The sequence below is a fragment of the Chiroxiphia lanceolata genome, chromosome 11 (genome assembly GCF_009829145.1).
Source record: "Chiroxiphia lanceolata isolate bChiLan1 chromosome 11, bChiLan1.pri, whole genome shotgun sequence".
In the NCBI taxonomy this organism is placed as follows: domain Eukaryota; kingdom Metazoa; phylum Chordata; class Aves; order Passeriformes; family Pipridae; genus Chiroxiphia; species Chiroxiphia lanceolata.
The window spans coordinates 572,281-595,757 of NC_045647.1; the positions used below are offsets into that span (position 1 = coordinate 572,281).

At 47.8% G+C, this 23,477-nt stretch overlaps 2 protein-coding genes and 2 long non-coding RNA genes across 6 annotated transcripts; 2 read left to right on the forward strand and 2 right to left on the reverse strand.

Annotated features, from left to right (window-relative positions):
* Window positions 1-80: 80 nt before the first annotated feature.
* Window positions 81-2,651, reverse strand: VHL (von Hippel-Lindau tumor suppressor). Its single transcript, XM_032698727.1, has 3 exons — window positions 2,423-2,651; window positions 1,877-1,987; window positions 81-1,517 (listed from the first exon to the last, which is right to left on the reverse strand). Exons 1-3 carry the CDS (start codon window positions 2,631-2,633, stop codon window positions 1,333-1,335), a joined length of 507 nt encoding a protein of 168 aa, XP_032554618.1. The 5' UTR covers window positions 2,634-2,651; the 3' UTR covers window positions 81-1,332.
* A 32-nt stretch (window positions 2,652-2,683) lies between these two features.
* On the forward strand, window positions 2,684-5,416 carry LOC116792094. 2 transcript variants are annotated; one of them, XR_004358998.1, is made up of 2 exons: window positions 2,684-2,935; window positions 5,154-5,416. It is a non-coding gene; the product is annotated as an uncharacterized LOC116792094 (long non-coding RNA). The 2 variants fall into 2 exon arrangements; XR_004358997.1 differs by having other exon boundaries at window positions 2,684-2,929.
* Window positions 4,069-10,071, reverse strand: THUMPD3 (THUMP domain containing 3). Of its 2 annotated transcripts, none has more exons than XM_032698724.1 (9): window positions 9,776-10,071; window positions 9,348-9,425; window positions 8,296-8,829; window positions 7,120-7,250; window positions 6,639-6,708; window positions 6,146-6,261; window positions 5,850-5,960; window positions 5,479-5,602; window positions 4,069-5,248 (listed from the first exon to the last, which is right to left on the reverse strand). In XM_032698724.1, exons 1-9 carry the CDS (start codon window positions 9,992-9,994, stop codon window positions 5,117-5,119), a joined length of 1,515 nt encoding a protein of 504 aa, XP_032554615.1. In that variant the 5' UTR covers window positions 9,995-10,071; the 3' UTR covers window positions 4,069-5,116. The 2 variants fall into 2 exon arrangements, with proteins under 2 accessions (XP_032554615.1, XP_032554617.1); XM_032698726.1 differs by having other exon boundaries at window positions 5,850-5,957; window positions 9,776-10,039.
* An 853-nt stretch (window positions 10,072-10,924) lies between these two features.
* Window positions 10,925-20,392, forward strand: LOC116792095. Its single transcript, XR_004358999.1, has 3 exons — window positions 10,925-11,498; window positions 16,378-16,495; window positions 19,825-20,392. It is a non-coding gene; the product is annotated as an uncharacterized LOC116792095 (long non-coding RNA).
* The last annotated feature ends 3,085 nt before the right edge of the window (window positions 20,393-23,477 follow it).

Genomic DNA, 23,477 nt, shown 5'->3' on the forward strand with positions numbered 1-23,477 from the left:
GTGCCTGTTACTGATCAACCACGACTGTCCAAGCATCACAGGGATACAAACACACAGGCACTGCGAGGTACCTGACAGAATCAGTCAGAAAGCTAGTGTGGATTTTTATGTCAAAGATCAATTCACACACTTCAAATACGTAAGAAAGACAAGTCAACAAATAGGAGAGACATTCCATACTTACAGAATACATTGAGATTCTCAGTTTCACAGCTGCTCCCAGAATGTACAACTGCAAACAAATGTATGCACAGACATAACCTGCTGTGATCTCCTGCCAGCCTGCTTCTACCTGAGCAGCACCACATCTGTTACTGGTGGAAAATTCATGTGTCTGCTGAAACTATGCTGCTTTCAACTCTGTGCATTCACATGAGGACACATTTCACTGAGGTGTGGGGGACAGAATACGGGCAAAGAAATGCTATCTCTGTTTCTCCAGCCTGCCACAAAGCATGGCCCTGCCTGTGAACTGGCTGTGTGAGCCCATACAGCCCCTGAGGAGACAGGCCCAAAAAGGCCCCCCACTACGACCTGGACCACAGCACTGTGATGGGAAGAGGCAGGACTCAAAGCATCTACCTCCTGTGAACCCTGTACAGGCTGCTGGGAAAGCAGCTGTGAAGGACAAAGGTATCCTAAAACTAGGATCTGGTCCCTGTGGCTGAGATCAGCCAGGCAAGAATCCAGTCATGAAGGCAAATAAGGCATTCAAGGTATGATATGAGTAAAAACGTGTCAGCTGCAGTGCAGATACAACATGGGTTTGTATAAGTGCAAAGGTAAGAAGCAGAAAAACCCCAAGCCTTTACACATCATTTTTCCACCAACATAACGTTTGTCAGGTCTTCAGGTGGTACTGGAAACCCTGACATACAAACCCCCACGCTGTGACCCACAGGCACATTGAGGCATGCGTGACAAGGAAATTCCATCAAAACAAATTACTCAAACAAAACCGGTGTTGATCTGCCACTTAGAACCATTAGTCTGGGTTAAATTAATCCTTGGTGTAATTTGCTTTCCAATACAATGAAAGTTACTCTGTATGAATAAGTTCCATACAGCTGCCCTGATCTTACATCCCTATGCAGTGTCCAAACTTCTGAGGCCTCCGGAGCCGTCAGTAATGAGGAAAAAACCTGAACCATCACAAGCTGGCACACTCCAGGTGCTGTTCAGTCTTTGGGATCTGACTTACCCTCACCAACTTAACTGAGTTTATGTTCCAGAACTTTAAATGGAAGCATCGGTTCTTGGCGTGTTTCCTGGTGACTCTTGCTGCTCAAACTCAGTGGTTTGCTATTGAAGAGTCTGAAGCGAGTAATCATGTTATTCCAGAATTCCATTGCTCAATGGTTCGCTCCTCTCCAGAGAAAGCCGCTGAAGATCCTTCGAAATATCAGGATGATCCTCCAGCTCTTCATATAATGATCGAACAATGTCCAGTTTCCTGTAGTCCACCGGGCTGACCAGACTGCGCACGACCTGCAGACATCTCTCCTTCAGGGTGAACACTGGGGTCAAACAAAACACGGCCTCGTCATGAGGGCTCTCAGCTGCTGCTCCAACATCCACAGTGCAGTTCTGAGCACATGAACACAGAGCACAGCCCACAGCAGCGTCACCCACCTCAGGCTGGGCTCACCAGAGAGGGGTGGGACGTGGTTCCTGCCATGAGGCACCTATGAAACCCCTCAGAGACCCTTTACAGGAGAGGTCTGCCCCTAGCTCTACCACAGGTCCACCTAGAATCCCTCACCACCTCTTCCTGTGTCTGAGCAGGTTTACTTCTGATTTCTCACTCATCCTTACGCTGAAGTTCAAAGAGACTAAGTTCAGAATTCCCCAAGGCACATGCAGTGCTGTCCCTTACCTGGCAGTGTGATGTCAGCTTTGGTCACGTTGGGGGCTACCACAAACAGCTCCTGCTGGTTGACAAGGAGCCCGTCGTTGGTCCCTGCATCCCGGAACAGCCAGAGGTGCCCTGGGAGAGAACAAGGGGGGAACGCAGCAGTTATGGCACTTTTTAATGAGCAGCTCTGAGGGGCACTCGCGAAGGACTGAACTGTATCCGTGAGGGACCGAGCGGCTCTCCAGCTGAGCTCCCTGTTCACCACCACCACAGCCTTGGTCACTGGTGTGAACCGGGAGGGGAAAGGGAAAAGGAAAAAGGAAAAGGGGATGGAAGGAAAAAAAGAAAAGGAAAAGGGGATGGAAGGATAAAGGAAAGGAAAAAAAGAAAGGGAAAAAAGGAAGGGAAATAAGGAAAGGAAAAAAAGAAAGGAGAGACAGAAGAGCGGAAAGAGGAAAAGGAGGGAAAAAAAGGAAAAGAAGAAAATGGTGAATCCCACCGCTACCATCTCAACCACCTGGGCCCCGCGACGCCCCAGCCCGGCCCGCCCCGTCCCGCCGCACCCACCGCGGTAGCTGCGCATGACGCGCCCGGTGCGCGGCTTCAGGACCGGGTAGCCCTGCGGCAGGCCCTCGAAGTCCAGCCAGACGGGCAGCACGTAGCGGGGGCTGTGGTTGTTGAAGACGACCTCGGAGAGCTCCCGTGTCTTCTCGGAGCGCAGCGCGGGCCCGGGGCCGCCCGGGCCGCTCACGGACCCCGGCACCGGCGGCGGCTCCATCCTGGCCCCGCCCCCCGCGGCCCCGCCCCTCGGCGCCTGCGCGCGGCCGGGCCAGGAGCGGGGGGCGGGGCTTGCCGTGAGGGAAGCCCCGGGGGCGGGAACGGCGCTGCCCGTCAGGGACCCTTTCACCAAATACACGGACAACAGCAACGAGGCTTTGCCACACCCTTCCTCACTTAAGAGTGGTGAACTCTTTGTCAAACAGTTGTCGTGTCTTATCACCCACCAGCCTCAGTTCACAGCTCTTCTGACTAAGGCCTACCAGTGCTGCCACAATACTAATTCTTCCCCATCCGGTAACAGTTAAGCTGCCAATTCACTCCTCTCCTGACCTCTGGGTGTCAAAATAACATTCCTTTATCCTTCAGCTGGAGCTTCCCAAGCACCATACGGTATTCTCTTTCTCTCCTGTACATGAAAATAGTAAAACCTTGAGGAAAAATTAAGTTACTGGATTAGATATTGGGAAGAAATCCTTCCCTGTGAGGGTGGGGAGGCCCTGGCACAGGTTGCCCAGAGAAGCTGTGGCTGCCCCATCCCTGGGAGTGTCCAAGGCCAGGTTGGACCTGCGATAGTGGAAGGTGGCCCTGCCCATGGCAAGAGGTCCCTTCCAACCCAAACCATTCATTTTGCTGTTTGGAGATACCTCTCCAAACACGGTGCTTTATAGAATCACGGAATGCTTTGGGTTGGAAGGCATGTTAAGGATCATCTCTTTCCAGCCTCCCTACCCTGGGTAGGGATGAAGCGTGCAAAGGCAGTTTAAGCATATTCTTCTCCAGAGTCACTGCAAATTACAGTGCTAAAAGCATAAAGACAGTGCCTTTTCCTTGTATGTCTCAACACCTCCTAGCAGGTTTTTCTTTTAGAATACTCAGCATTCTCCAACAAGACTTAGATGAGGGATCCTTTCCTAATTTCTGCCCCTCTAGCAGCCTGTGAGGGAGAAGTGTGTACATTGTTAGAGAATGACACAAGAGAAACCATCACCTCTCAATTACATTTTTTCCCCAGTAGAGCTGGAGGTGTCAGAACTGCTAGGCAGGCTTGTGTGATGGCCCTTGTGGAAAAGGAGTCACTTCCCTCGTGTTCCTTCTACGAGAGGAAAACAGCAAATTCACATCATGGAAGGAGCACGTAGTTCAGATCCTGATACTGTAAAGCAGCTGTGAGCAGCACTGTGGGATTACACAGCATATACATACAATGAGGTTGATTGTCCTAACTGAAAAAAGCTGCTATTCCTCAGTGTCTGGTGCCAATCTACCATAAAAACAGAAGTGTGGGCTTTAACAGCAACTGCTTCAAACTGCCCAACTCAAAAACAGATTCACATCTGTAAAAGAGCAGAGCTATTCAGATATCACTGTACATAATCTTTTTCCTATACTCTTAAATCTGGACACAAACCAGAAAAGAACACAATTAAGAATCATCTCTTATGCAAAACTTCTAAAACTTTAATACTTGTTAATTCACCTCTGAACACTTACAAATACTTAGCATGAACACACTGTAATGAAAAGGGCAAACCAGTAATGTGTTTTCAGCCTCTGCTGAGCAGAGTAAGACACTTGAAAAATCACAGTATGTTTAGAGAAGAAAAATTATTTGCAACTTCAAGTTAGTGGACAGGGAATATAGTTTTGTAAATACTGTGGCAGCATAACTATGACAGTTAAATCACCTAAGAAATTCAAACACTGCCGCTTTGATGTGTCCACAGTAGACACTGGAAACATGAACTTGTTAATATAGCTGCTAAAAGTATCTTTGTTCTCAAACAGTAACTACAGACAGTTTGCTAAGGCTGTGTGAGTTACCCCCTCAGCCAAGACAGTGGAACATTAAAATATGGATTAGACATTTACTGGTAATTAGCACTAAGGTGAGGTAACAGGTAAGAGAATCAGTAGCACAGCATATTGTTTACTAACTGGAATTTGCTTATCAGACCATAAAAACCAGATACTGTTTTATTTTCTTCGTTTACATTTGAGCAATGGTATAAATTAGAAAACTTCAATTTGGAAATATGCCACACTAGAGAAATACTACCTCTGAACCCTTCAAGGTGACAGTCTTAGTAGTCCTTAAAATGTTAGTCATTTTAAGATACATGTAAGCTTTCTACAGTTTGGTAAACTGTTACCTTCAGAGCTGCCTCAACATGTTTTCTACTGTAAGCAGAGGAATAAACATTTAACTGAAAAATATAGAAGACTCAGGCCATGGAAAGCATTACTAATCCCACAACTGAATTTCAGTTTGGGTGGCAAGGAGGAGAGGTGATTTAAATAACAAGTTTTCAGAACACACAGTACAACTGGCAGCTTTCAAACTGATCCCTGGTTTAATATTTGTGTGACACAATTTCTGCTTAGGTTGTTTGGGTTTGGAACTGACAGACCCAAGCTCTGTGGTGTCTGCTTTACCAAATGGCCATTCAACAAATTCTGGAGGTGTGTCTTCTTCCAGGCAGTTTACCAGAAGGACCTTCTCTCTTCTGCTCTCTCCCAGGTGCGCCGCAGCAGATACACCGCAGCGTGGAGTCCCCCCACGTTCACCCACACCGTCTGAGCTCTGCGCCAGATGTGTCCCACCCGTGACAAGGCCTGCAAGCCAAAACCAACCAGAGAGCAGCGGTAAGACAGTAATATTATTTTTCATTATTCTAAATCACATCTGATGGCAATGTCAAGAGACTTTTCACACCCAGAACTGCATTTAGATGTTAGTAATTTTTGCTCAATAAATAAAACATCTGTAATGATGACAGCTTACAATTTTTTTCTCAATACATTTTCAAGTGTAAATAGGTTTGATTTTCTCTCACAGGACATACCTTGGCAAAGCATTTCTTGTCCTGGGTAAGCAGCACAGCCCTGCCTGTCCCTGGGGTGCAGATCCGGCCCATCTCCATCAGGCAGGCCGGGTAGAGATCCCAGTTCTTCTTCTTTGACCCTATCCTGCAAGATACATTCAGATGTCCTTTGTGATCACTGAAACCAGTTCACTGACGTTGGTCTCAGACAGGAATCAGCTTATTCAGGACCACAGTTACTGTTACTTTCAAGCTGCATTTTTACCATAGGGCCTGTCACAGCTTCCCAACTAGGCCCAGTTAAGGACCCGACTGGAGAGAAGCCCAGGCCTGGCCAGGTGAGCCCATGCAGCTGTGGCAGTGAGGCACAGCACCTTTCCAGCACTCCTCACCTCTTCCCAAAGGGCATGTCTGTCACTACGATGTCCACAGAGCCAGTCCGGAGAGGCAGGTTGCAGATGTCCCACTGGATGATGTCCAAGGGAACACCCAAGGCAGTGCTGCTGCAAGGGCAAAGGCAGTTACCTCAGACATGAGCACTCAGAAGGTTTTTACACTGAGGAGATCTAGAACATTGGAAGCGGAATAAACAGGAAAATATGAACTAGACACTTAAAAGCATCAATGCAAAGTGGATTTCTCTGCATACAACACTGCAGGAAACAGAAATCCCTTGTACTCTTCTCACCTGTCCTTACTCTCATTTTTCCTCAGTAAGGAGCAGATGTTGTTTGCTGCTCTCTTCACGGCCTGAGGGTTGTTATCCCCTGCAATGTGGTAGCAGCCGGGCCATTCCGCTGCTCCCTAGGGGAGAATTGATAATAAACAACATTAGCATCAACGCTGTTTGACTGAAAACACAACAAACAGAAGAATTACTCAAACATGACAAAATACAACAAAGCAACTGCAAGTGGATGACAAGGAATTTAGAGTTCTGTAACAGATAGCTGTTACAGGTATTATGCACCTTTAAGGCTCAAAATACTTTTGGATTTAGTTTCTTCCCGCTATAGCCCAGAGAAGGAAAAAGGTCACTTACAAAAAGTGTATTTGTATCTGTTCAAAAGTTGGTGAGATTGGACCTTGCTATTCAGTCATTACCAAGAAGACTTACACACATTACTGAATTACAGATACTGTTAAGTTTAATTAAGTTAAAAAAATCACAGAAGAATCACCTCTATTGGTATCGCACCTGTACCACACATGGGATCAACTATGATATCCGTGGGCTGGGGATCACAGAGTCTGAAGAATAGAAGAAAAGATATGGTGAGAAAAGCCAAGAAAATGTGAATTTCTCTAAGGAAGGGAAAGTGAACTATTTTAATAATTCTGATTCTATCCTTTTAACAAAAAAACTGTGATTATTTTTTCAATACGTTAATTACCATTTTATGACCAGCAATACAGTGAAATTCTTTCACAAATGTGATACACTATTTTGAAACTAGGCTAACACAGCAAAGATTTACTCTCCTTGTCTGAGAAACCACCACTGTAACTACAAAGCACACCATGTCAGCAACTCTGCTTTTAAAATTTTTTTTCAAGAATTAACAGAAATGGCTTCTGAGGAAGCAGTGGGGAGATAAAGGGCCTAATTTCTGAAACAAAAGGACTCATTAACTGAGTATAACAGAACGCAGCTGCCCTGACCTGAGCATGCCGTAAGCCAGAGTCGAGCGCAGCGTTGTGGGTCCGAAGTGTGTGATATTCCGTCTGTGGAGACTCTCTTCAGTTAATGCAATCCCCACCACCACTTCACTGTTGTGAATATTCAGAAGAACCTAAAGAAAAAACCTGAACTGAATTTCGGGAGTTTGCATAGTATGCCTGGTAAATATTTATGGGAAGTTATATGGCAATTTAAAAACCAGGAACGATGTATAAAAGAGCTTTTCTTCTTGTACGAAAATCAAAGCCCCATTTTTATAACCATAAAGGACAGAACTTGGGAGAGCATTCACATATTCCCTCAGTCACACAGAATCTTTTACACAAGACTTCCCAAAGTGCTATAACAATTACACTGGCTTCCTAAAAGGTTTAGTTTTTAAGTTTGGGGGAGAAGCCAAGTAAGTCCTGCAAGTCACAGTGAAGTATCTGCAAAGCAGCAATAAAATTCATATTTGTGATGGAGACCATATTAGCATCTTGCTCCAGGGCAGTGACCAGCCCTTAACAGACCTACAAGAAAAACAAGTCTCTCTGTCCCTCAGAAACAGTACTCCTGCAACACAGACCAAGGGTGTTGGTTGTGCTTTCCCAAACTCTGCTCTCCTCTGACAGGAAATAAACACTGGACAGTTACTGTTAACCCTTTCTGTTCCCTTCACCCATAAAACCAGCTTCCAGATGGAGCATCTCCTGACAACTTAGAGTGGTATTAAACAACAGAATAAGGACAGGTTTACTGAGGGTAAAAGCAAAGCAGAAGGCACTGACATTACCTTTAAATATGAAGGAGCCCAAAGGCTATAGCAGGTGGTAATACTCAGAACTCAAGCCTTTGCTGTGGCTGGGAGAGAGCTTTGCAGCCCCAGCTCAGCTGTGCTGGGTTCATCAGCTAACAAGAGGAGATAGTGTTTAAACAAATTAGAGGCCCGGGGAAGGGAGAGGTGCCACACTGGGCCACTCCAGAGATTATTATCACAGATAGCCAAAGCACCAGCAACTGCTGGGGATCTGAGGACACGTGTAAAGTGCCAGGGAAATGAACACTTTCAGTTCCAGAGTCTCTGAAAGGCAATTTGGGGACCTCTAAGCATCAGAATTAAGAACTAAAGATTTGTACAGCAGAAACATAGGCATTTCCAAGGCACACCACCATACCTCCACATCAAAGTTTGTCATGTCAGCTTTCCACTGGAAGTGCTCCTGCACAGCTCCGCCGAAGTCTCTCGCAGCCTCGTTTGATGTGAAGCTGTGCTTGTCTCCAGCTCTGTTGCACGTCACTCGGAACTTCAGCACCTTCACCTCTCCTTCAGCTGTCTGACCATCACCAGCCTTGGTACTACTCCCAGAACTCGCCTGCACTTCGTCCCTCACATCCAATTGCTCATTATCCTCCTCTTCCTCCTCTCCCCCATTTTGGGATGCCACCCCTTGGGGCTTCTCTGTATCCTGGCTGCTAGCCACACCCACAATGTTTTGGGCACAGTCCTCCTGGTCATTAGTGTCTTTTTGGTCTGCTCCTCCTTCTTCTCCACCATCATTCAGCTTCTCTTTGCTTGCAGGACTCTGCAAATTGTGTTTTTTGCGTTTTGTCTTTTTCTTTTTTAAGCTGTTGTTCAGCTCCCAAACTTTCAACGGATCGGTCCAGGGCAGCTTTTTAACCAAACCTTCCAAATCCTTTAAAGCATCTTCCTTTAACAGACAGAAGAAGCTGTACTTTAAAGTCATTCCATTCCTTTAAAAGTTATCTTTTATTTTTAGGTCTCTCAAAGTAGTTTATTAAACATTAACCCACTACATCTTTAAGAAAAGCTTACAGGTTTTTGTCCAGTTCTTGCCATAAAAGGAATTACACTGAAAATCACAAGACCCACAGGATTTCACAGTTTATCTCATAAAACAAACAGCTAGCAGTGCATTAAGTGACCAAAGCGATACATCACTGTCCTATGTCTGTGACCTACGAACATGGCATCAGCTCTCATCCCAGATTTTGCCAATGCAACATATTTAACTGAAGAAATGTTAGACAACATGGCCACAGTTCCATTTACAAGCCAGAAAAGAGGAACTGGAACAATATCACAACTGAAAAACCCAACAAACTTGTTAAACAAACAGAATACTTTGACACTAGTCTTAAACTAAAAAAGTCAAACCAAACAACACTTCAAACCCCAGAACTGACCGAAAAATGAGGAATACCTCACCTTATTTTCTTTAAATTGATAGTCTTTGAACTCTTCGACAACAACAAATAAATTATCCACTGACCGCAGACGGTGGACCTAGAGGAGATGAGAAGGCACGGTGGCACGTTACTAACCATGCGTCGTGGGGATTGTGTTTACTGTCGTTAGAATTTTGCAATCTTACATGCACGATTTTACACTTTAGTCCTCAAGGGAGTTATCACTCTATACCTCTGTACTGATTTAACCTCCCCCGTTTTGACTTAATCTCCCCTTCAAACCGCGATAAAGGCGGATTCAGCTGCTGCGGGCCGGCCGTGGCCTCCGACAGCGGAGCGCTCGGCTCGGAGGGGCCGTGACCCACCGGACCGGGCAGGGCAGGGCAGGGCAGCGAGGCCGCGGCGGGGACAGCGGAGCAGGGAGCGGAGCAGGCGGCGTGCACGGACCTGCGGCAGGCTCCGGGCCGGGACCGCGAAGTAGATCTTGCCCCGGTCCCTGCTGATCCTGGAGGCCGAGCCCAGCTTCTCCTGCACCTCCTCGGCCGCCGTCTGCTCGAACCCCGTGGGCACGGTGGCGCCGATAACGGCCGCGAGCTCCGCGCCCTCCTGGGCTGGACCCGGCCCCCGACCCGGCCCCAGCCCCGCGTCACCGGCCGCCTCCGCCATGGCAGACTGCCGGGGGAGGGACACCGCCGGGAGCTCCGGCGGCCGCGCGGTACCGACCACGACCGCCGCTCCCGCCGCTCCCCGCGCCGCCGACCCCGCCTCTTCCGCTTCCGCCCGGGCGGCCCCGCCCGCGCGGCCCGCGGGTCGCTGCTCCGAGCGGGCGGGAGGCGGCGCCGCGGCCCGTGCCCTGCGGGGGAGCCGGTGTGACTGGCCCGTGCCGTGCGGGGGAGTCGGTGTGACTGGCCCGTGCCCTGCGGGGGAGCCGGTGTGACTGGCCCGTGCCGTGCGGGGGAGTCGGTGTGACTGGCCCGTGCCCTGCGGGGGAGTCGGTGTGACTGGCCCGTGCCGTGCGGGGGAGCCGGTGTGACCGGCCCGTGCCGTGCGGGGGAGCCGGTGTGACCGGCCCGTGCCGTGCGGGGGAGTCGGTGTGACCGGCCCGTGCCGTGCGGGGGAGTCGGTGTGACTGGCCCGTGCCGTGCAGGGGAGCCGGTGTGACCGGTCCGTGCTTCCCCCGCGCCCCTCAGCGGAGCGGCCGCCGCGGGGGCCGAGCCCGGCACACGTTCCTGCCGGGCGCGCGGTCTGTGTGTGACACCGGCGGTGACGGGACAGCCGGGCAGATTGCTGCCGCGATGGACAGCGAGCAGGCGGCTGTGACCGGACATCCAGGGAAGGCGGCGACTCCATGCGCGTTCCCGCCGTGGAACGGGATCCATCGATTTACCTGGAGGAGCGCTGGGTCACTGCCCGGTTCCAAAGCCAGTACAGCCCGTGGCCCTCTGTCCCCGCAGCCCGCGGGGTCCCGGCACGGAGCTCCCGAGCACCCGCACAGCGCGAGCCGCCGCTGCTGCCGCATCCCCTGTGCAAACCATGAGTGGCCATTCCCTTTTTCGTTCCTTGCTATAAAAAGTGCTCAGTTCCTTCGATCAGCACTAAAATTTTTTTTAAAGAAAAATCTAGCAGCTAAATGTTCTTTCAGGAGGCATGGAGAGGCCACCCCAGCTATCTGCCACAGCCATGCATGTGTCACTATGCCCAAGCGTGATCAGCATGAAGCTGAAGAGGCACTGTCTTCCTCCTCTTTTCTTCCGGTCCGGAGTCTTTACCTTTTCCCAGTACTGGATTGATAAATGTAAACACAACTTGTCCCTGCAGTTTCTCTGCAGATGCAGTGTGTACTGGCAGCAGCATTGTCTGTCTTCATTTCCCCCTGTGAGTTCTGGCTGCACTGTGACATTCAATGTTGAGCAGGAGGCCTGAGGCACTGCTCCTGCCACTGAGTCTTCTGAAGCATCGCTTTGCTTTCACATGCCAAGGATGATGGAAGGTGTGGGTTTACTTGTGATTCAAGTCTGAAAATGTAAGATGAAAACCATGGAATTTGGATCATAAACACACTGGAGAAAGTTTGTGAAATGGCTTCTTCAATGAGAACTTAAAACGTGCTAAAGCAGAGGCAGCCACAGATTTTGCACAGCTTTATCCTGCAGCAACTCGTATAGCAAGGGTAAGCTCTGTGGTTCCAGTGGGATAACAAGCTTGGGTTGCTGAGCTGCTTTCAATAGCAGAATTTTCAGCATATTTTGGTGAAGGTGTTTGCCAGACACTTAAATGGGTTCCATATGTCTGGCCTAGCAGCAGCAGCTCTGACCTTCCCAGCTGGCCTCACATGGGAAGGTGAGAAGCAGGGATCAGCCTGCTGTGCTGCTGCTCTCAAAATCTGTCCAGGCACCACTCACAGAACGGCTTCCTCCCAGTGGCCAAGTCCCACAGCTCTCCTACTCTCCTACCTATGTTTTGGTAGGAAAGAAAATATGACAGTCTTCGAGACCAAACCAAAGCTGCATTTTTGTGTCCATTATGAACCCATTTCCCAGAGCCAAGGAACCAAACTGGCTCCCAGGAGCAACTGCAGTCAGTTAAGGAAAGCAGGTGCCTGTGAGCCCTGTTTACAGGCAGTAGCAGTTCCTGATGAGCTGGCAGCATTGATTTCATGGCTGGTTTAGTGCATACCCAAGGAAGAGCATGGCTGTCCACTTGTCTGGAAGGGGTTGTGCCCTGGGGGAGCTGGGTCTGTCCATTTGGAATGCATATGTCAAAAGCAGGCTGGATCACAGAGGATGCTGAATGTTTCTGCACTCTTGCTCCTCAGGTTATCAATGCAATGACGGAGATAGCAATTGTCCAGTTGACCAAAGGGTCATTATTATTTGTCTCATAATATTGACACACAACTGAAGAACATTTACAATACCCTTAATTTACTAAAACCAATAACTTGTCCTGGAATTAGGACTAGACCAGGTTACTCCAAGCCCCGTCCAACCTGACCTTGAACACTTCCAGGGATGGGGCAGCCACAACTTCTCTGGGCAACCTGTGCCAGGGCCTCCCCACCCTCACAGGGAACAATTTCTTCCTGACATCTAATCTAGTTACTTAATTTTTCCTCGAGTTTTACTATTTTCATGTGCATGAGAGAAAGATAATACTGTATGGTGTTTGGGAATCTCCAGCTGAAGGATAATGTTATTTTGACACCTAGAGGTCAGGAGAGGAGTGAATTGGCAGCTTAACTGTTACCGGATGGGGAAGAATTAGTCAGTTTGTGGCAGCACTGGTAGGCCTTAGTCAGAAGAGCTGTGAACTGAGGCTGGTGGGTGATAGGACACGACAAAGAGTTGACAAAGAGTTCACAATTTAAAGTGAGAAATTGTGTGGCAAACCCTTGCTGCTGGAGGTGTTTGGTTAACAAGGGACCATCCCACCCTTCCTGTCCCCAGCAGATTTTGCATAGGAACAAATAAGCCACAATTAGCAACTTGTGCCTGGGCAGTGTGGGTGCAGCCACTCTGGGAGGTCAGAGCTGTGATAAGGCCACAGAGGATGAGCAGCTCATTCTACAGAATGTGAGACGTGCTGAAAATATCAGACTGGTCAGCCTTGCTGTACTGGTTGTACACCTGGGCCCAGGGACTGAGCTTTGTCATATGTGAGGTCTGTGAAATAGAAACTGTTGAGGGAGCCTCATCAGCGAGAAACTCAGTGTGCACACATAACCTTGCACCAATGAGTTTCATGAAAGCAGTGAAAGGTGTTCAAAGGCCTTACTTAATTTTTACCAGGGGAACAGAAATTAATTTCCTGCATTGGTTTAATGAATTTGGTAGGGCATAAACAAATTTAGAGATGGCACTGAATTTCCAGTACTGAAGTGCCAAGTTATGCCTACATCTGTCTCGCCTGGAGAAACCACTTGGTTTGAGTTCATTTCAGAGCTGCAGAATGAGTTTGGTGTGAACTGATCTGGTTTGTCTTGCATGACAGGAGCATGTTGTATAAATCCCATCAAGCACTTGGGTTTGCAGAAGTCCTTTGAGCAAGGAAATACATTTCTTTCCAGTTCAGCCTCAGCACACAGCTGCAAAGCCTGTGCCTCCAGGGACATACCTGTGGAGGGGCCTGACCTTCAGGAGGAGAAAAACACAAGTGGGGTTCCTCAGAGCAGCCCACGTTTTTAATAAAGCGTTAAGGAGTGCTGAGATCCCTAAGCATGCAAGGCCATCATGGGTAAGCTGGAGGATAGGAAGATCTAATATTCATGATACATCATACTAAGAAATTTACATCAAAGACAGCCTTTAAAGTGAGACAGTTAATCTTTTTCAGTGCCTGGATTTTGCTTCAGGCCATCTCAACTTTTACTTTGGACTGAAAAACATCACAATTAATCCAAACTAAACATCACAACTAATCCAAATCCTTGGCAGCAGCCTTCATAGCAGAGTCGTGTGTGAGCTGCCACATGTCACTCCAGATGTGTTGGTTCAGTCAGCAACAGCCTGTCCACATCAGGGATGTGCAGCTGGGGCCTCTCTGATGTCTCTCATCCAAAACTTATGGAGAGCTTTAGGTCACAGCAGCAGCTTCTGTTGGGTTCAGTGGAGTGATATGGGTGTTGCCCGGTTTTCCTGGGCTCTGGGTTTCCCTGTTCCTGAGTCCCATTGTGCCTTGGAGGCTGCTGGGAAGGATGAAGCTCTCAGGGTGTTCAGGGTCCTGCCAGTGGAGAGTCTGGAATGCCTGGTGGAAAAAACAGGTGTCCTTGGTTCCAGACATCCTGCACCTACTTAGCTAGGAGATGAACTGTTACCTTCACTCGTTTGTTTGGGGTGGTTTGTGGAGGCTTTATGAGTTAAACCTCAGGACCAGTGGAGTCAGTCACCTGAAATGTCCTTGTATGGAAGGAGGCGTTTCAGCCCTCGTGGAAATGCTGCTTTGGAATGGCTGAGATCAGGAGCCAGAGTTACAGTGCCAGTCAGAGCATGAGGGTGGAAAGCATAAATGGATTAGCAGTCCTGACCTCAGGTGCCATCAGGACTCTGAGAACAGTCAACATGCTTGTTTTTCTGGGAGTTACCAGAGAACTGCAAATGACGTTTGTGTACCCCGAGGCAGCAGCCTGCTGCACCATGCTGCTGCCTCCAGTCCCTGCTATGGTGGAAGCACCTCCTACCTGGATTCAGTACAAGTCTGTCCTGCGTGGGCTTTTCCCTCCAGCTTGGTGCTGCTAGAGCCTTTTTTGATTTCTGGCAAGTCACAAATATGTAACATTTCCCAGCTGCCTGTCTGTCCTTGTACTAGCATGTCACAGTGCAGGACAGGGCAGGATTAGCTCTTGGTTGTGGTTTCAGAACATTTTAGATCCAAATTCATGGACAGCAAAAACGCAGTTCAGCACATTTTCTTGTGGATCTGAAGAAAATCACACACTTGTGTAGGAATGCCTGGTTTTCTATAGCCTGTGTATTTAGCCGTAGCTCCTTTGAAATACATATGAAAGTGTAGAGTGAATATATTTCTGGAATAATCTCATTGCCTTCACTAGATCTGTTTGAGGCTCACTTCAAGGTAACCCTGAGCTCACTGTGATAGTTAAAATCAGATGAGACTCAAGAAATCAGAGTCTTTGGCTCTGTTTATATCTCTTGCTGCGTTCATAAAGCATCCTCCATCTGGGCAGCTGCCTGAGCTCTCATAGCCGAGATCTGACCAGCTCACCCTTCATGGAAATATGCACTGCAGAGCACCAGTGTGGGGCTGGGCCCAGGCCTGGACATGTGGCACGAGGACAGGAAATGGTGTGTGGCTGTTAAATGTAGACCAAACCAATATTCATGTAACACAGTGTTACTAAAATGGGCTCCCAAAGTACTCCAGGCTTGGGCAGCTTCTCATAGACTTGCTCCATTTGGCAGCTAGAGAGAAAAAGGAGGGGTGGTGGCAAAGCTGTGGCCACAGGTAGCCAAAGCCTGATGCCTTATTTGGAGGTGGATGAGCAAGATCCCATTATTGTTAAGTTTTCCTTTGATTTTGAATGAATATATATTTTAGAAAATTAAATTCTTTGAAAAGCATATTCAGGAAAAGAGTTGCCTGTTACTGCAGCTAATGCAGATCTGGACTGTATTTTTTGCTTGTGGCAAATGGATTGGACTGGACATTTGTTCAGAGGACAGGGCAGTGGTAACTCCCAGCTCCAGCCACCTGGGCTTACATTCCTGAGTTTCCCATCCTGTCATTAGACATCTGAGTCCAGTTGCCAGGTACCTCCAGTAACTGAAAAGTCTTGTCTAATATTGTAGGTACCTAAAAGCCACAGATACTAAATTTCTGTCAGCAGGCATGAACATAACTGCTGAATTCCTGAAGATGTTCATCAGTTTGTGCCCAAGGCCTGGAAAGGTTCTCAAACAAGATCTTTTCTTTCTCCAACTTGCCCATGGAAGCTGCTCCAGAGATACCAATCTCTTGCTTAAATCAAAGCATATCTACCCTTTACCCCAACCTCTCCCAGAAGAAAGATACAGAGGCTTTTTGTGGTTAGGTTTTTGGGCTCTCTTTTGTTTTGTCATTTGAGTGGAGGGAGAGGGTCAGGGGAGGCACTGCAGGGTCATCCCTGTGTCCCCACAGTGGTCTCAGGAGTGCTGGAATCTGCAGGACCCATCCCGGGGATTGCAGGGGGTGTCACTCTCCTCTGCCCAGGGAGCTGCTCACCCACAGCTCCTCTCAGACTCAGCAATTATGCCCTGTATCAGCCACCAAATGATAATTTCTCCACTTGTTCTTCACTAAAGATCTGGCATTGAGCAGGTGAAGAGCCCACTGAGATGAAGTCAGCTCTGGATTGGATTTAATTGGATCAGGTTTGTTTTGCTGGAAAAGGAAAGCGAAATAATACCATTTGGGGAAGAAATTTAAGAAATGAAATGGGGTTTGATCAGCATTTTCAAATGTAATTTAGTATATTTTGGTTATTTAGTATAGTTTGGCTAATGCCAAACATTATATTCTGCCTCCTAGAAGTTTTTCCTTTCTTCCTACTGCAGGCAGCCTGCGTGCTCTCGTGCCAGAACCTGTGACCTGAGGACAAGCTGAACTGCTCTGGCTGTTGTTTTATGGGTTCAGTCCTCCACAAGCACAGCAATTTAGAAGAATTTGGAGAAGGTGAGTTTGATTTCCAGCACTGCCAAATCCCTCTTGGAGGACTTTGTAACCATTGGCCTCAGAGAGGGAATTTTCAGAAATACAGAGTAGATTGTCTGTGACTTCAAACATGTTCTCTTGAAGCCATGTTTGATGTCTCAAAGGGCTGTTTCCTGGCTCCATAGGCTGCTTTTAAAAATATAGTTTTGTGTTTCAATATACACACTGAGAAGTGAAATCAAAAATCTGCCCTTCCAAAGTAAAAATGCTGTGGGCAGTATAAGAAAGCTTTTCAGGGCAAGATCCCTGTGAAGGTGCCAGGCTCTTCCCTCCTGTGACCTCTTGAAGAAAGTTCTGCTTTCAGGGGACTTTGGGTGATGGCTTTACCACTTCCTTCTCAGTGACATTCCAGCTGTGTGCTCGCTGGTACTGGATTTACTCTTGTGCAGTACCTCACTGCTGCTCAGGGGGTTGCCATGGCTTTACTACAGGAGTGAGGGTTAGTGTGGGGATTGGTTCAGATCACCTTTTAACCTACAGCATTTGCTTCTGACCTGACAGTCAAGTTTATTTTGAGACAACTTATTAAAAGAAAGATTCTTACAGAAATAAATAAAAAAGCAGGCAAAGATGAAGTAGTTTACAATTCAGAATTTTTCATGGGATTTTAGCCTCAACTGGTGCTGGCAAAGTCTGAATTGAGTTTGGACAGGCAGCCTGTAGTGTGAGCTGCTGACCAGTCAGACAGGGCTATTGGGACCCAGTCCTTTGTGCTGCCTCAGTGGCCTGTGTGAGGAAGGGAAGAGGTTGCACAGCTCAGATTTCTTCCTCTCCCAGTCGGGGATACAACTCCATGGTCTTGAATCTGCGTTGGCAGCCAGGAGACAGGGAATGGTGACAGTGCTGGCAGAGCTGGCATGAGCTTTGACCATTGGAAAACAGATAATCCCTACAGTTATTTTTAACAGATCTGGAAGCATAATTCAGAAGAGGGAGATATATAATCTTGTTGTGGGCCCACAATTGTCGTGTTTTCTGTTACACTCGGTGTGTCTGATTAGCTCCTACCTGAGTCCAAAAGGACACTGATGCTACAGAATATATGGCCTCAGGGAGCTACCATGGACACTGCTGAGCATCTTCAGAGTCTGCAGCTGTGTTTTACTAATGCCTTTGTTGTGAAGCTTTGTTTTCCTAACAGCTAATTTATTAGTGAACAAATTGAGGCTTTTGCATATTAAAAGACCTGCCAAGTATCACTTAGGGGCCAGAACAGAGACTAATGAAATTATAAAGTCTCTCCCCAACATCCAAATAAAAAAGCTCTTATAAAGTCTTTTTAATTATTCTCTGGGATGGAATGTACAAGATCTATAGTGTATTGCAATATCATGTATCATAATTGCAATATCCTGATTCACCTCTGTTAACCTGTGCATGGCCCTGCTCTGGGGACACGAGGGTCCAGGATCCATTACTCCATCACTTGGGCACGTTAAACCACACACAGGGGTTACCTGGTGCTCCTGCTATCACTGATATCTTGAGCTGAGAAAAATCAGTTTCAGGCTCTTTTCTGTAGAACCACGGTGCTGTCTGTGTTTCAAGCAGTGGTACATGAGAGCTGTGACCTCTTTCCTTCTGAGTCAGTGTAACCAGCACCTGTCAGTGAGGCTGCCCATACGCAAGAGCTGCTGCTCCTGGCCAGTCAATTATTTCGAGCTCATTGTTAGTCACTTCTGTGGGAGAAAAGGCAGAATTATTGTAGTGCTCCACAGAGCACGGTGACAGGTGAGGGGCTGTGTGTCCTGGGCATGAACGAGCAGCGTGTGCTGCGTTCAGCAGCGTGTGGTGCAGGGAGGCTCCACTGCCTTTACTGGGAAATCACAACTCCTTAAACAGCTGAAACTTGGCAGAAATTGGAGTGACCTTTGTGCCAATGACTCTGCTGGGAGTTTTCTTAGTCTGCATGTAACCTGTATGGGCGTTGCAGCTGGATGTGGCTGTGGACAGCTCAGCTGAATTGTCAGCTGATTTCTTCAAATATGTCCTGCTGAGATTTCAATTATGTTACTGGATGGAAATCCTTCTGTTGAGAATATTTGAAAGGAGACTGGTATGCACACAATTAAAGGATATTTTTGGGGAGCCTGGGGTTTTGGGTTTTATTTTAAAAAATCTATTAAACTGATGTACTAGTAGAAGTTCATTTCTATTTTATACATAATGCTTTTAAGTGGGAAACTTGCACTGTCTTTTACCATGTGAAACAAATGGTTTGATCACCTCCTTGAATCCTATTCTGCACAAAAATTCACCTTTGGAATCCCATCCCTGTGCTTGGGGTTTCAGAGCGGGAGAGCTGCTCAGAGTGCCTGTCAGGGGAGCGTGTGGACAGGGAGCTCTGCTGTGAGTCACTCTGCAAGGGGCTTTCCCTGAATGAAGGGACTGAATCTGACTTATCTTCTGTGAGCCTGTGTAGCACACACACACACAAACTAGATCCAGCATGCAGTGCAAGATCTACCACATCCATCTGTGCCTCTTAGTGGGATGTGGCAAGGACTTAACTCAGTCCAGTGAACTGTGTTCATGGCTAACGGGGGTTGTTTTCATCTCTAGAAGCACAAGAATGTGCAAATCTGAAATTTCATTTAAAAAGTGCATTTCAAGAGAAAATATCACATGGACAGTGAGAGGTCTGAGTGCTGCAGATGTGTGAGACAGACAACAGAACCAGGTGAGAACAGTGTGCAGTGAAGGACTTACAAGGGTGGCACATCCCAGCTGTGTTAACTTGGCATTCTGTTGTGTCTGAGATCACTGGGTGACAAAAGTAATGTCTTTACAAATAATTTTTCAAGGCATTTGTATATCAAGGCTAGTGAAAGCAATATAGGTAGGATATTAGGAAGAAATTTTTTACAGAGAGAGTAATCAGACATTGGAATGGGCTGCCCAGGGAGGTGGTGGAGTCACCATCCCTGGAGGTTTTTAAGATGAGACTGGATGTGGCATCAGTGCCATGGTCTGGGAACCACAGCAGTGTTGGATCAAGGGTTGGACTTGATCTTGGAGGTCTTTTCCAACCTGATTGATTCCATGATTCTGTTCTGTAATATCATAATTCAGGTGATATTTCCACCAGTGCTTCACTATTCCAATAAAAAAATTATGTGGGGAGAATACTTGACTCCTGCACATGGAAAGACAATGGGGAGAGAGTGAGAAGTAAAGAATGGCCTCTGTGCTTCCCCCGGCTTGGGAATCTGAGGGGGAAGAAGAAAGGCATGTGGGGGCCTGAGGAGTCAAAATGCTGATACTGCAAGGAATTTCTGCTCTGCATCTAGGCACAGTGACAAGAGGAGCTGGGAAGAGCTTTAGCTGACTTTGGGACTGCTGCCAGACTCCTGAACAATTCTGAACACATTCTTAAGTGTTCATTTTAAGGACAGAGAGAGCAGGGGAAATGACCATTTTAAATAATAAAAAAAAGTGGTGATATCTTCCTTGCTTTTATAAACATCTCACATGTGAGTGGTTTTGGAGTCTACCCGTGTTCTGAATTTGAATGTGTCTGTGGCAGTGGGACTCCTGTTCCCTCCCATTGCTGCTGCAGCAACACAAGGACTCTGCAACTGTGCTCTGCTTGTGCTCTGCAGTAACAGCCTTGAGTTACTGGTAGGGGAATGCTGCATTAAACAAACTGAAAACCTAAAGCAAGGGTTCAGGCCTTGGTTGTCTCCTCTTGAGCACTTGACCACAACCTGAACAGACAGTGCATCTGAGAGCAGGTCCCTGGGACAGGTGCTGCTGAAGGGAGGACATGGCCCCTCTGAGTGTGGGCTCGAGAGCTGTCATGGGAGCTGTCCATGGGCTTCTGGGAAGCTTCTGGAGCATGGGAGGAAAATCTGTGACTTTTTCCCCTCCCATCCCCTCCCTGCCATGTCTCTTCTACGTGTGGGCAGTTGTGCTCGAATCTGTGGCTTGACTCTCACACGTGTCTCACCACGGAGCCGCCTCTTCCTCCCTGCATGCTGAGGGACCTTTCCTTGGGCTGTCTGGGGCAGTGCTGGCATGAGAAAGGTCCCTGCTTGCAGTGCGAGCCCTTCTCTCCTACAAGTGCTGTGCAGGGAGCATCAAGGGGAGAGGCAGCCATGTGCAAACGCTGCATTTCCTGCTACCTGTCCTGCCAAACCCAGCGGCTCCTTTGGCCCTCGGGGCTTGTACAGCTCACACAGAGACTTGTAGAGAGTTATATGTGCTTCATGCTGCTGTGGGTGGACAGCCCTTTCTCTACTGGGAAAAGGAGTAATCCTGGATAACATGTCTGCTTGATGCTACACTTTCACCCTAAATAATTTTAAAAAGATGATATCGGTAAGATAAAAACTCAGATTTGATAATTAAGTTTCCATTCCAAACCCACAGTCCCCAGCAGGGTCTCATGAAGTGCCACCAATCTGTATTAGTTCTTTCATGCAGTTACATGCTCTTTAGGGCCAGAGACACCCCCTGCATGTTCTGGTTCACATGTGAACTTTTGTGTATTACTGTGCTGTGGTGAATGCTCTGTTTGAGCAGATATCATGAACAGATTCTGCAGCACTGGGTTTTTCAGAGGCTGAGCAGAGATGCCTTACGAGTTAGACAGTGTTGAACTCACTCTGTGAAATCAGCTGCAGGGAATCCAGGCTTCACTCAAGACCCAGCTTTTTAGTATTAAATCATGGGGGTATTTTAGAGTGAAACTGAGAAAATTGTGCAACTCTGCAGGGAGCAGAGCCCAGAACAAACTCCAGGTTTAAGTTTTCTCACTGTTTTTCTGCAATGTAGTGATTTGTCCGTTCTATATCCATGACTACATGGCTGTTAGGAGCAGACTTTTTTCATTGTCTAAAATACTGGCAGCCATGGCAGTAGTTCCCAGTTTGTCAGTCTCCTGGGCTGTGGATCCCAATCCTCTGGCCAGGCCATCCTGCTCTCTAGAGCTGCCCTGCCAGCATGCTTTGCCCTAGGCTGGAGGGAATCCCTTCAGCAGGGACAGGGATTTGTCTGAGCTGCAAAACAGTGAAGCCAGAGAACTAAGACTTGTTATTTTGGAATTCTGAAACATTACAATCTTCAAACTCTTTTCATAGGGCTGGAGGATGACCCTTTGTAGGAAGAATGAGTCCAACTCACTGCTGATACGGCTCACTCACCCAAATTCCCGTCTGTAAGATGTTGGGTCGGAGGGTGTGGGACTCCCTCCACGGTATTACCCTCACTACCTGGGTGTGCTCGTCGCTCCCCCAGTGGGCCTTGGCAGCCAGCTCTGCCTGTCACATGTCAGGTGTGTTGTATTTAAGGGCTGTGGTACAGCTTCCAGAGGACCAACAGGATATGGTGTGTGGCTCCTGCATGGGGATAACACCGTTATTCGATCAGTTGTGAATTATTTTGTGAGGTAAATCAGTAGGTGGAAGTGAGCTTTAGGGAGGCACCAGTTGTCCCCAGTGTGTGGTTTTCCATACCCGGTGATTCCCCAGTGCTTTCACATCATAGAAGAGTGTGGAGGTGTCAGTCACTATCTCTGATGACCTGGTTCTTTTTTTTTTTTTGACCTGGATGAGAAGTTTTTCTTTTGAATGGGAAGTGACAGTTGAGGGAACAGGGAGCAGCAACTCATCCCCCATGTTCCATCCTGAACCTCACTCACACAGCAAACTTTGTGGATTAGTGGGATTCAGTTTAGTGCAGAATAAGTCAGAGCAAAGATCTTGCTGTGTTGGTGCCAAGTTTTTGTAGCTGTTTCGAAGCATTTGCAGCAGAAGGGCTGCAGTATTTTACGTGTTCCCCCATGGCCCGGCTCAAGCTCGTTATGAAACAGTGACCTTGCGGGTGGTTTGCTCAGGAAATGGGGCTCCCTCTGCTCTGGCCCAGCTCCCTGCGCATGCAGCAGCTTCCCCCTGAGGCTGCAGCAGGCTCTGGTGCTGGTGTCAGCAATATTTCCTCCCCTTAAGTGCATGCCAAGGGCTAGATGCCAAATGCTGGCAATGAAACAGCTCTGGGAAGAACCTGGAGCAGGAGCGCAAGGGGACACGGGAGGATGCCAAGGCTATGGAAACAGGAGACAGCGACTGCTTGGATTGTGCTGGGGCAGGACTGCCACCCCCAGCACTGTTTTCCTTAGTCCAGCAGAAGGGAAGGAGACCACTGTTAGCCCTTTTTTGTAAATATTTCTGGGCTATCTGCATATCTCCCTGGTGAAAAACTAACCGAATCCTGGACAGAAAGAGAAGGATAAGATGAGAAATCTGAGCTGAGCAGGTCAGTGGTACTGCACAGGGACCATGGAAGGGGCTGGTCCTGAGCATGCTGAGAGATCCCACAGAGCCCAGGTCATGCTGCCCAGGAACAGGGGGCTTGGGACTGGTTTGTAAAGAATGGGAGACTGAAGCCTTCAGCCTGAGACATGGCAAGAGCTCTGTAAATAGCTCTCTTTGAGCTGAGAGAGTGTGAGAGGAGGGAAAAATAATACCCTGAATGCAGGTAAATCAGCATCTTGTGACAAGAATGAAATGTGGGCTTATACGTGCATCTTGGTTGGCATTCGATGTGTTCTACAGAAAGTCAGACTGTGAGCATTGGGGAAGCAGGAGCTTCCTTGGAGAACATGCTGTGTCCTTTGGACTAATGAAATTACAATTAAAACAGCAGCTCAGGGTTTTGCTCGCCTTTGACATCTGGGACTTTACCATGCTCTTGGATTACATTTTTCAGGATTTTTCTCTGCAGCTTGGCAAGGGAGCTTAATTAAAATCTGAAATGAAAGATCATGTCAGCCTTTATTTTAAATGAAAATCCTCCACAAACTGTTGCCTTTCATACAAGTACTGGCCATGAGTCCCTGGGAGCAAGCAGGCTGTGTTGTTTGTGTTATGGTTGAGGTTGCCAGTTAGATCTGACAGCAACGTTTTGCACTGATTCTGGGCACACAGACAGCTGGCACAGCTCTGCT